Source organism: Hippoglossus hippoglossus, chromosome 13 (genome assembly GCF_009819705.1).
Source record: "Hippoglossus hippoglossus isolate fHipHip1 chromosome 13, fHipHip1.pri, whole genome shotgun sequence".
Lineage (NCBI taxonomy): Eukaryota > Metazoa > Chordata > Actinopteri > Pleuronectiformes > Pleuronectidae > Hippoglossus > Hippoglossus hippoglossus.
In genome coordinates, this window is record NC_047163.1 from 14,130,377 (window position 1) to 14,144,095 (window position 13,719).

Below are 13,719 nucleotides of genomic sequence, written 5' to 3' on the forward strand. Positions count from 1 at the left end.
AGATTTGACATTAGAACACGTCCTGAGTGTGTCTCCTTTAACCACTTTGTGATCCTATCTCACTTCTCAACCTATATGCAAGTAAACACATAATTTCTGTTCTCTAAGACCAAAACAATGTTGTTTTACTCAGTCTGAGTTTACAGATGCGTTCGATGACAATATCATTCTGTGTGTTTCTGTGTGTTGGCGTGAGCAGGAGAGAGCTGGAGTCAGGAGGCACTGAATGAAAAAATAAAATAGATATCATTATGTGATGATCAGTGTTGATATTGTGGCGGTGGTTGCAACCTAATCAATGTATGGTCACTGAGAAGGGCAAAAATATTTGGTTCATTGGGAAACTAGCAGGTCAGAGGACGTCAGCAAAGTAGATGGTCCTTCGTATGAGGCCTAGGACACATTTGCAATTTCAATTCACTCCAAACTTCATTGTTTGAGATATTCTGGTCACACAAACGAGTGGACAAAGGCGATCATATGATACCTGTGCGATGATGCCAGTAATTATATGAACTGCACGGTTAGTTTTTGTCTTCTCAAGCAAGAAAGCTTTGTTTGAAAGTATATTTCACCTTGTTTACATCATGCAGCAGTCTATTTGTCTGTTTGGAGCTGTTTTGAAGCAGGATCTGTCAGCATGCCACACAAATATCATCTGACACATATTATCACGAAGATGAAAAGCTTGGGGGATGTGATCTCATCCCCTCATGAGCCTTAAAGAAGTGAGAACAGCTCAGAGAGAATGCATTGACATGCACAGAAAAAAAAGAGATAATTTGGGAAGATGTTTTTTTCCCTAACAGAAAGCAGTAAAAGCAATATCTGGAGGATTAGAGGTTCCGTGTTCTTCTGCTGTGAACTGCTGACAGATAAAAAGAAAATGCCTCTGACATCAGCGACTGAAACAGATTTTGATGGATAAAGTGGGCCTGTAGTTATCAGTCTAAATATTTTTGTAGACAGCTCACAGTTTTCTCTCCTCGTACAATAAATCATTCATCCAGGACATGTTTATTGTCCTCCGTGACATTGACGTGAAAATGTAATTTGGACTTAAAGGTGTTACTCAAGGACGAGATGATAAAAAGCTTAAAAGCTGATGTATTGCATATTTGAGAATCTGAGATTTTCTGTGTTTAAACCAGAATGGAGGATGGAGTAGGTCAGGTGGGGGGGATTTAAAGTTCCTTAAAGAAAGAGATGTGGCTGTATATGTGCTGAAATGCTAAGTTGTACATCTGTAGCTGCTTCTTAACTAATATATTAGAACTAATTGTATGCATTTTCCCCTCAGATGGATCGCAGTGAGACAGTGTGTCGTTACTGTGGTGTAAGTTACCTCATTTACCACGAGTTCCATCAGCTCAACACCCGACTGGCTCAGTTGGAGACAGAGCTCCAGGAGCTGAGAGAGGCCGCCCAGAGAGAGAAGGCCCAGCGCGAGGCACTGGAGCTGAGCAGGCTGGAGTGGGAGACGGCACTTAACCTGGAGGTGCAAAGAAAAGCAGAGGAGAGAGAAACCAGCATGAAAGAAGAGCTGGAAGAGAAGCGCAGAGACACAGAGAGGCTTCTGAGAGAGGACAATGACAGGAGGGGGAGAGAGATGGAGGAGGACTATGAGAAAATCAGTGAAGAAAAAGAGAAAAAACTTAGAGGCGAGCTGGGAGACTTGGAGGTGGAGAGACTGAGGAGGCAGAGAGAAGAGCTGGAGAGAAGGAATGAGGAGAGAGAGAAAGTTCTGAGTGACGCACTTCATAAGGCCAATACAAATTTAGACGAGCTGAGAAAATACCTTCAACAAGTGGAAGAGAGGTGAGGTCTGCATTTGTTTATCTGTGCTTCCTGTCCCTGGTGTGAAATGATCTCTAATGCCAGCCTTCATGTGGGCAATTATCCCATGAGTCATGCTGTTCACACAAAAACACACAAGCTCACCCAACACACAAATCAGACTATCATGTGTGTACCATATGTGCATCGATACAATAACCGTCCTGTGGTTGAATGCCTTCGCCGACCAGTGCAGTTTTAGTTTACGTACTTTTTTCTCTCCAAATGAGGTCACCGTGACCTTTGACGCTCAACCCCTGAAATCAAATCTGTTAATCTTTGAGTCCAATTGACAACTGGTCAAAATTTGATGAACTTCCCTAGAAGCAGACTTGAGATGTCATGAAGCCAAAAACATGTTATGTGAAGCCGCTGTGATCTTGACGTTGGACCTTTTACCACCCAAATGGCCAGTATTTTTCTGTCCGAACCTGCCTGAGCCCAAGAGCAAACTGACCCAGCACGATCCAGTTGTAGTAAAAAAACGGAATATAATTCAGCCACAATGCTGTGTTTCACATTGTGTCCAGAAAGAATTCATGAGGGGGCAGACTCTGGAGTAGTATCTGTAGTATCAGAATGTGTGGAGTAGAAAAGTCACGGTGCCATAAGATTGCAATTAGAAATATATTTCAGTCAGGAACACTTTGCCACGATTTAACCATTTATTACACAAATGGGAATTCAGTTATGCTTGGTGCGGATGGCTCCATTCTTCGGATGTTCCCTGGATTAGTCAAGCAGCATGCTAAGATAAAACAGGGAACATGTGCAAAATCCCCCAGTGGGTGTAGCAGGCAAGATACATTGTTCAAGATGAATGCCATTTACCACAACCATGTTTGGACTCAGTGTTAAAAGGTGGAGGCTGGGGTGGTGGAGGGCAAGTTGCCGGCAGCAGGGCGTGGGTGGCAGTTTAGCTGAGCAGGGATCAGTGAGGAGGAGGTCGTATTTAAAGGGACCGCTTTGTTGATAGAGTGGGCTGTGGTTGGTGAGTGACTGACGAGCACTCATAAACCTGTAACTGACACATAAATCAGTAGCTGACAGCCTATGACAGCTGAGCACATAGCTCCGTGTCCTGCATGAACTAACACCATGCTTCATTTGTTGTAGGATTTTTATCCTGAAATATAATGGGTCATTTTAACTCTTTAGTTATATAAGGCACATTTTTTTATTACCTTTTGCCTAATGGTGTCATTGCTCTTTAAGCAACTAAAGTGTTTTACCCTTCGCAAATCATCATGTTGTGTAACCAGAACAGTCTTTAGGACTGTCCTGTCTACTCCGGCTTATGCACAACAGTAAACTCATCAAAACACTGACGCAAAGCCCACACACCCACAGCACCTGCAGCTGGTCATCACTGTGACCATAAACCATAACCAACCAATACCATAAATTAAAGAGGATATGTTATTTGATTCTGACACTGTGAATCAAAAAGCTGGCAGTCACATATGTTTAGTATCATCCTTATGTCTGGTACATCAAAGAAAAACTGTGTTTGTCTCAAAACATACTTTACCAGATCAAAATACTGCAGTGACATATGAAGAGTGACAGAAAACAACAGTCTCCTCCGTTAACGATATTAACAGCCTAGAATGCAACAGAACCATGAGACATGTTTTATCTTTAATAATGGATTATGCTTGGCATTACTCTCTTCATTACCATGCCATCTTTTTTTTTTGCTTGTCCTTTCTCCACCCACACATGTACTGTACTTCACCTCAGGTGAATGCAACAGGCTCAAGCATGTTCTCTGGGGGCTGTTGGTAGCTATTCTGGGGAGATCAGTGTACAGAGTAAGTGTTATATCATAGGTATCAGTTCAGGTCAGGTTACTAACGTCAGAGCAACCTAATATAGCAATAGCACATTTATTTATTCACATGTCTGTGTGCTTGTGTGTAGTTACTCACTTTAAGGGACATATGGTGCACAAACACACACACATTCATACAGGTGGTGAGGATTCCTGTGTCACTAACATCAGCTTTAAAGTGTTTGTAATCAAGTAGCAGGTGTCTGTATTCAAACAGCCATTAAAGGCCAAGTTAAGTTTCTGGGAAATATGTAGGAAATGCTCGCTTTCCATGACTCATGAGAATACTATGAATAATCTGAAACATCTAAAGACTCCCCTGTTGAAATGCAAAACAATGGCACCATTCTGAAACCAAGGATATGAAACCATACACACGCACACCTGCACACACACACAACTGTAGCTTCACTCACAATTTCCTACTGTACACCGCAAACACCGCCAATAAAAATGTTCCTGAATATTCCTACCGCTAGTGTTGTGAAAATGTTATTTGTTGGGTAATTGAAGTGAAGTGTGCAGCCTTTGTAGCCTTTCTCAACTCAGTTTCAGTCCTTCCTCCTGTGCTGGTTATTTGTTATAGAGCTGCAGTTTAATAAAGCAGCAGGGCTACACTCAGAAGCACAATAAACAACTTTGCTGAGAAGTGACGCTTGGTGAGCTGAGAAGGGAAAATAGGGGGTGGGTTTGTAGACAGGAGGAGATCAGTGTCCTAAATCACTCCGCATTCAATTAGTAGTATACTATATGTACAATTGAAATGTGTCCTACAAAAATTCCCTAAAAGGACCAAAAAAGTATGGCAACTGTTTCCAAAAAACTCCCTTGTTTCACTCACCAAGCACTACTCCCTACATAATAGACACTCAATGTTTTCTCAATAGTGAGCTGAGATTTCAGATTTTATAAATCACCATCACTGACATAATAATGTGTTCATTTTAGGATTGTTACTAGAAAGTGCTGTTGCTCTATTGTTTACATTTTGAGGGAACCATATAAGTGATAAATCTGGATCAAATAACAGTCAAATAAAAGGTAAATAAACGCTTTAATATGATACTATGCAATTTTCTGTATAATACTATACAGTAAAGAGGTTATGATGCCTTCGCCTACATGACACAAAATGATATCTCCCAATTGTCCAAAATCTTTTTTAGTGTCGCATAGGAAGTAGTGAATGAGTGAATTAGGAGGGCAAGGAAACAGAATGAGGAAAACGTAGATGCTAAAATAAAGAACTGGAAGGAAAAATATTGGTATCTGTGTATATGTATATAAAAAGAAAGTGCTGTAAAAATAATGTTATTGCTAGGATTAGACATCCAGTATGGTTTGGTGCATAATGCATAGTTTGCCTTATTATATGTAGTGTTTATATGTGCATGTGTGTGCAGGTCACAGCCAGAATGTTCATGTGGACAGCTCAGGTGGTCTGTGTGTTGTCTGGTGTGTATGGTAGACTGGACGAACAAATCCACTACTGGTCTAATGTAAGCTGATTATCTCTCACAAACTGCCTCTTCACCGAGCCGAAAGCACGCGCAAACAAAAACATGCTGTGCACAGGTGCGCTCTGGAGCCTTGGGGGCCACCCGTGGGTCAGGAGGTCAAAGTTCAGGCAGAGATAATGATGCCGTGCACAGTGATGTGAGAGACCAGCGTGGAATCTCTCGACTGCCCTACTTTTGTCTTTTCTTTTACCTTTTCTTGTCCATTCTTTTCTTTTTAGCCATCTTTTGTCTCATCTTTGTTCATTTGCAGTCAAATATGCAACATTTCTTTGTTTCATCCGAATGAAATATCACTCAGTAATTCAGTCATTTACATTCTCCTCCACTTTGCAAACTAATTTGCTGTTCGTTTTTCTTTCACTCTTTTTGTCTCCGTCATTTCCTAAACACTTCTACCAGCGGTGTGCCAGCACATAACATCGCTCATGCAGGTGGTAGATATTAAAAGGCAAAAGATAGCATGCGAGTGGGAGTTAATGAGGATGTTCTGAATGGCTGGCTACACAGCAGGAGTGTGACTCTTTAGTGTGATACGTTTGTGATTGACAGCACTCCTCTCCTGCTCTGAGATATTCAATACAGCTTTTTTGTCTGGGATTATGTGATTTACCATGAAAGAAAAATAGATTTTCTAGCCAACTGGCTGATTAAACAAGGGTTCTAATCTTTCTTGTATTTTTTTTAACTTGAGACACTTTTTTTATGGACATAATTCAAATTAGATCCTTGCACTGATCCACCTCTGCACACACAACCACACACACACACACACACACAGGTTTTCTTCTTCCAATTACATGCCGTCGCTTTCTTCCAATATCTGACTTCTGCTGTCTGATCATGTGTAATTCTGACATGATGAGAGAAGTGATATGTGTGTGTGTGTGTGTGTGTGGTATAGAGAGCCCGACCAGTGGCTCGGTAACAACACACAAATCAAACCTGAGTAAAATGTCACCTGTCAGACAGTGTGTGTGTTCATGACACAGGTGTGTGAGTGTCTGTGTGTGTGCGTATTTGCAGATGTATGACAGATGAAAGTGAGGCGTGAAGAGGGGAGTAATGTGCAGAGTGCAATTATAGCTGATTTTGAAATGTCACCTGCGAGACAAGTTTGAACACAGATGAGCAGCAGGATCTGAAGGAAAAGAGCAAAGGAGTGAAGAGCTGGAGAGGCAAATGCTAGGTTACCATCACGTGGGAGTTTTTATTTACCACTCTATGATTTGTCAAAATTCAGCTCATCAACGTGCTAATATTGACTTTGAATCTTAAAATATTGTACTTGGTGCCAAAGTTTCTCAAAAGAAAATCGACAACCACACACCATGCTAAATCCATCAGTCAATATAAGTGCACTCAACTGTTAACTCAACACATAGCTATTAAATATAAATGTTAAGACTGTTACTGCTATTACCCCCATGTGTGCATAACTGCATACAGCTCATCAACAGATTACTCTTCATGCGGGATGTGAATTACGCTCATTAAAAGTAACATTGACAGTTTTCCGTCTTAAGTTGAATGATGGCGGCAATGTTTGCAAGTAACCAGGGTAATTTCTTTCTGTTGCAGCTTCCATCCCACTTGATGTGAATGTGGCAAAACAGATTGATGTGGCACAGACCTATGACATTCATTTGAGAATAAATAAGAAAGTATAAACATGTGTACAATTTGGAGCAGATACTGATGTTTAAAAAAAACAATAAACACAACATTAGGAGGCAGCAGTAAGTGACAGGGTTTAAGGTCTGATTTAAAGAATTGGGGCAAACATCCGATACTCAGGTCATTTGTTTCACTGGTTTTAGTAACTGAATGTAGCTTCACTGCTCAAATTTGCAACAAGCAAATGACTTGTAGAGGATCCAAGAGATTTTGTTGTTTCATATTGTACAAGCAGGTTAGTCATATAATGTATATTACTCTCTAACCCTCTCATTGGCAGTATATTGGTAGAACCAGATTACTAAGCAAAACTCCCAGTCTCCACAGAGTGCACATCAAAAGATTTATTCTGTCCTCCATCTCATCTCAGACGCCTACAGAACAAATATTATTTCACTTCATCAATGCTGAACTGCAGATGCTGCTTTTTCACTGATGATGTGCTAATCGTGCCATGCTGGACCACACCTTCTATTTCTAAGTTTCAGTTAAATGTAATTAGCATTTCACATTATATGCTATTCCCCTTTTTTTGAAGTTGTGGTAACAGGGCTGGTGAAAACTGTTTCGGCCTTCTCAGCCCCCAAAATTATTACAGAAAAAACTACATCTCATCAAATTTGATGAAGGGATTTAAAAGGATTCACATTTTGTTGAGCGGATCCGATATTGGATCGATCAATTGAAAGTTTGCTATTAGACTCAAACCCTACAATTGGCATAGGCTCATTACTTGACCCTCCCAAATACACCAATTTCATACGCTTTTTCATCCTGTCTCTCTGTGTAGGTTTGATTAGTCGAGTAGCGTCCAATCCATGTTAACGCATTTCAGACAGTGGGTGAGGAAGCCCCATTAGATGCTCGGTGGTTATCGCCACCAGTTTGTGTTTAACTTGGGAAGAGAAGATAAACATATTGGTGGTAAAGACCCAAGAGGTTGATAAAGGGTGAACAATAATTACAACGGGGTATAAACTATCCTTATAAGAGAAATCGATAAACGGGTATGGACAGACAGCTCGTCTAACTGGAGACAGGTCGAAACATATCATGAAGAACTGTCTGGGAACTTAATACGCTCCACTTGCTTCCTCTTGGCTGGCTGCTTTCAGTCATGACCCAAACAGTGTGTCTAGGTATGAGTCTGTTTGTGACTATCTGACGCTGTGTGCGTGTGTATTTGCATTTGTGCCTGCACACACTCGTTTGCACACCTGCAATTGATAAAACAATCATTCTTGTGCACAGTAACGAAAATTGGACTTGACATTTATGAAGAATGAATCATAAAAATGTGAGAGCACACACACACACACGCACCTGGGGGCTGGATTGTAACAGCGATAAGACGTCCTGCAGGTAGGAGAGCGGGAATCAAGGAGAGACAAATGATAGATGACAAATAAAAAAGGCATCCATTTGGAACTAGGAAGTACTTCACAGCAAATTAGTTGTGTATATGTGGTTCTATTTCAACGTCTGGTTTCCAACCACAGAAACAATACACAAATCTCCCCCTCTCCTTCTGTGTGTGTGAGTGTGTGTTAGGTAATATGTCAAGTCGACTATGTACAGAGTGAAACAGCCTTCATCGCCAGCATGTGAGGTATTAGCCCAGATCCAACTTCAAGTTCGCGTTCGCGTTACCACATCAAACAAGCAGAATGACACACACTGCTGTGTGCGTGTGTGCGTGTGCGTGTGCGTGTGTGTGTGTGTGTGTGTATGTGAGGCATAAACGCACACGCGCACACACAATATGACAAAGTTTATTTGGTAATCAACAGCAACATGTCTGTGCAGTAGCGTAGCAACCCGCACATACAAATGAAACAGAGACACGTTAATCTTCTTAAACAGAATTAAAATTGACAAGCTGGAGGACAAATTAATTTTCATATCCTCAGAGTTAATTCGGTTAGTCATAATATGATATCTGCTTATGGTTGTGTGTGTGTACGTGCACGTGTGAGTGAGTGTGTGTGTGTGTGTGTGTGTGTGTGTGTGTGTGTATGTGTGTGTGCTGTTTTGATGATCGCAATCATTGTTATGGCATCCCTGACATGGTTACCAGATAACTTGAAAACAAAATATACAAAAACAGGTGTCACAGTTACACCACAGAAACACGCACACACACAACATTTTCATTTAAGTAATTGATGAAGCACTGACTGATCTAATATTAGCGCTTTAAGTTTTCCTGAGAACATTTAAGCAGCCTTTTAACTTGAGAAACAAGCTGTAGATTCACTGCTTATGACTGTGCGTGCTTAATGCATCGCGTGTTAGTTGCAGGGGTATTTTGTTCTCTGTGTGTGTGTGTGTGTGCTCCTTTTTGTTTAAAGAAAAATGACTCTCAGCTTTGAATGTCCTGCCAGGGTGTTGATCAAAACACTCTTTTAACTCACACACATGCCCGCACACAGTGAGTGAGCAGATGACACTTTGATATGGGGAAGCTTTTATCTCACTTCTAATGATGACAGCAAATGCCAGAACATACACACACAAACACATGCACACGCACAGACACACACACACATGTGCAACCACATTTACAATGACATGCACTTATAAGCTATCAGTTAATAGCTCTGTATCAAATTTAGCCTGACCGATGTCAAAAAGCCTGCAGCAGTAAAACATTGACATTGGTGTCCAATTGACTGTTGAGAAATGGTCTCTGGTGGCCGAACATGGATTACAAGTTATATGCTGTCAAGGGCTGAAAATAAGTCCACAAGGGGAGCCGCAGTTCAGGTGTTCTACTGTTGACCCTCAGCCCAAATTAAAAAAGATATGAAGGAGCACAGAATTAGTAAGCTCCTTGACAGATGCACACATGGATAAAATGATTGACTTGGTACATCATGGACACTGTGGTTAGCAGATCAGTGTTGTTGACATGTGCGCATGACTGTGAGTGTGTGCATAACGTGTCCTGAGAGTGTGTGTGTGTGTGAGACATGTCCTGATGAGGCGGTTGATTTGGGCTGCTGGTAGGGGGTACTCTAATCTGGCACGCACTCACTGGCACTGCGCTACCTATTATTCCACTGACAGCCACTGCCCTGGGAACAGAAGCTCAGGCCCATGTGCACAAAGCACACACATATTTGTATACAAAATACACACACACCCATACACACACATCAAATTCACACACACACACCCACACAAACACCCACACCCCTCTCGAGGCAGTGTTCTTTCTGATCTCGCTTTGGGACTGGTGGGGACAGATGGGTGAACAGTGGGAGTCTGGGCTGCCATCACTCGAACAGCGAAGGCACGCAGGGACAAGTACACAAATTTCACATGCGCACAAGATCACAGGCGCTGCCAGAGTTGGTCAGAAAGTGGCAAACATACAAATAGACAGGCTAAAATGCTCACGGAAAAGTCCCTCTCTCTCGCTCTGTCACACTCTCTCTCACACACACACAGACAGGGATAGGAACACACACATCAGCTAAGCCACAGTAACACGCAAAGTTATTTACTTGTAAATACACTCAGACTCACACATGGTCTCACATGCACACACACACACACACGCACAGGATTACTAGAAACACGCATACTTGCTCAATCCATTCTCACCCCACACTGCTCTCAACCTCCCTACTGTACATTAAGTTCCTACTGACACCATATATCACACATATGGAGAGAAAACATACATTTCTTTTATTTGACCTTAATTCAGTCAGGATGTTTTTTGTGAAACAAAACAACTTCTTTTTCCAGTAAATATGTCACATGAAAGAACACGGAAACAAATTCACAGAAGTAAGAAAAGGAAGGGACGGCAGACAAAATAAAGCATAAAAAGAATTCCTCAGTATAGAAAATAAAATGTAACATTAAAACATTTTTATTAATTAATTGCAGTCCCTCCCACACTCATACAAAGAAAGATGGAAAAAAACTCACCACCTTCACATGAAGGAGCTGCCACTCAGGCATCATTATCTTGGAAAAATCTCTGATTCACTTTCAAACTGGCTGTTTTACAGTGTGTTGTTTTTAACCTGGCCGCTTTAATTCCATTTCCTCGAGCATGAGAAGCATCTCAACTGCAAAATCCCTCCACACTGTAGCCTGCTGGTACTGTGGCAAACTGCATGTGATTATAAGATTATTTAGTTAACATTTGAACATACTTTATATTTGAATTATTTATGTCAATCTGTTATGTCACCATAATATTGTGAAATAGCCTATAACTAATAATCGTATTATTATTTCTTGACACCTTATAAATCCAACTTTTTCTTAAATTTGATTTGTAATCAAATTGAATAGTACCAAGTTTCCATTTAGCTTCAAAAGTGAGTTTATCATTTTAATGTGTTAGTATGACATGGTGAAATATATTGTGATATTCATTTTTATTGCCTGTTTGTTTTGTACATTAGTGCATCTCTCTGGTTACCAACACCAGGGAGGGTATGTTTTCACCATTGCCTGTTTTTTTGTAATGGGTCGGTGTGTCTACAACAACTGAATGGGATATACCACTTTTTTTTTTTTTTGTTAATGGATCTTGATGAAGAACATTTGATATATTTAGAGAGCTGATATCTATGACTGTAATGACAGCTTGATTGAATTTACCGATGGGCCTTGGCGGTGGTATGGGCTCTTCTGAGGGCCATTCTAGTTTTTACTGCGTATTTATTTTTGCTAACTCATCCAGCTGCTGTCCCCAAATAAAGGGAAGAGGTTTGTTTGTCAATTAGCTGTCATGAGACTGTCGGCAGATCAACACCAACCACACACCCACTTCACAATCACCACACCCAACACACCTGAAATGAACAGTGCAATCCGAAGCCTGGGAAACCATAAGGGAAGGGCATCTTACTAATTTACTGCTCATAAACATGACCTAAAAAACTTTGTGTGAAATGTACTGGACAGGATGTACTTAAACTCATTATTAATAACAGGGGATGGGACTTTTATTAGGATGTTGGTGTATAGTGGAGGAAGATATTACCAGGTATTTTATTTGCTTACAGGGACTGTATGAGGCAATAAGCAGAAAATCCGAAAGGCAGGATCCTCGCATCTCAATGAAATAACACTTCTCGATCAAACTTTGTCTGTCATGATTATTACGTGTCTGCTTTGAGTCTCTGTTTGTCTGGTCTGCTCTGTGCACTTACTGCTCATTATGTTTATCTCTGTCTCGCTGTCAGTGCTCATTTGTGGTGTTTAAGAGAATGAACACGATGTGTCCGGGTCACACAGTCTCAGTTTTCATATGAAATCTGTCTGTCATGGTTTGACTGGCTCTGAAATCAGTCAATCAAATAAGGCGGAAAGCTGAAGGGCAGTGCAGAGGAAAGGACAATCTCGGAGCCCAGTCAGTGCGACAAATTAGCCTCTGGGGACTACGATCGATATTTTCGGGCTTCCATCGTAGACTGTGGATATCCGGGCCCGGACTCCGTCTTCCGTTCGCCATACACTGTTAACAGTCCGAGTCCAACGTCGCTCCACACAAAACACAAACATTGATGCGTTTTGGAGATTTGAATGCGGAAGCAGCTGTAAAGCAGATAGCTGATGCACTTTGGTCAATGTGTTCCACCTCTTTTACTCTCCACACAGAATGTTTACCTGTGGGCAAACAAAGCCTGCTCAAATGTGATTAGTCAAACTACAAACAGAAACCAGAAAGGCTTCCAGGCCCAAAACAGAACAGTTTGGTTTCTCTACAATTGCAATTGAATTGAATCGAATTACAAATACAGGTTTCTGTGCAAGTACAGGTCAGAGCCTGGTATTATCCCTCCACCTCCGAGACTTATTTATTTATTTATTTTTTCCTATGCAACCTGTCAATCCTTTGCAGCTCAATCCAATTAAATCGTTGCCATCATGCTTTGCTGTCTCTGCTCACGCCACAAATAATCATTTAATATGTATTGAATCATGTGAAACCAGAAAGATGAGCCGACGAGGGAAAACCGTCTCTTTATATCAGTTACCCCTGAGCAACATTTAATTTTTCATTGCTTTCCATTTCATCACGATCAACCTCTCCTGTCATTAAAGTTGCATCATCAGTAAGCTCATTTCACCCCATGGGAGTACAGTGGCATTAGGCTCTCTAATTAATGGATATGGCATGTGACTTTTCAACTTCACTTTGTCTTTGTCTTCTTCCTGGACAGGCTGGCGGTGGCAGCTTCCAGGAAGAAAGAGGCCGAGCAGTTACTCAAAAAAGAGACACGGCAAGGAGAAATCCTCAGGTAAGGAAATAACCAGGCAGAGAAGTGGAAGAAGAGAGTGTTGGTTGGGATAACATGATTTAGATTTAGTCGAGCCACTGCAGGATGGAGATGAAACAGAAAAACAAAAGATAAAAAAAACAAAGTATTGGTCTGCATCACCATCTTCTCCTTAACCAGATGCATGCCAGGAAGGCCAGGGCAGAGGGGGAATAACTGTGCCAGATGATAGAGAGGGAAGACGATGAAAGAGAGAATGGAAAAAACGGAGGAGAGAAAGTCAATTGAGCTGACCTGCTGGTTATTTCCTAGAAGTGAAGAGAGATTGAAAAAGCCGTGAGCAGTTGATGACAGTGGAGGAGCAGCGGAGGTGAAGAGAGTGGGAGGGAGCAGTTGAGAAGTCAGGGGGGAAAAAAAGCTTTTCAATCAGACTGCTGACATTGAAAGCTGCTAAATGAGTAAATCTTTGGCTGAGTGAACGCATGCGGTCTCCTTCTCTCCGTTTTTCAATATCTTCGCCTTATCACCGGTGACAGATCTGCCCTATATCTGTTCCTCCATTTGGCTCTGTCAGCCTTATGATTTATGTCATCTGACATTATAA

General features: G+C 41.3%; 1 protein-coding gene across 4 annotated transcripts in view; it reads left to right on the forward strand.

Annotated features, from left to right (window-relative positions):
* Window positions 1-13,719, forward strand: part of lekr1 (leucine, glutamate and lysine rich 1) — a 75,648-nt gene that overhangs the window by 22,088 nt on the left and 39,841 nt on the right. For all 4 annotated transcript variants that reach the window (XM_034604949.1, XM_034604950.1, XM_034604951.1 and 1 more), the window contains exons 3-4: window positions 1,301-1,818; window positions 13,059-13,136. In XM_034604949.1, coding sequence (XP_034460840.1) covers window positions 1,301-1,818; window positions 13,059-13,136 — 596 coding nt within the window. The remainder of the gene's footprint in view (window positions 1-1,300; window positions 1,819-13,058; window positions 13,137-13,719) is intronic.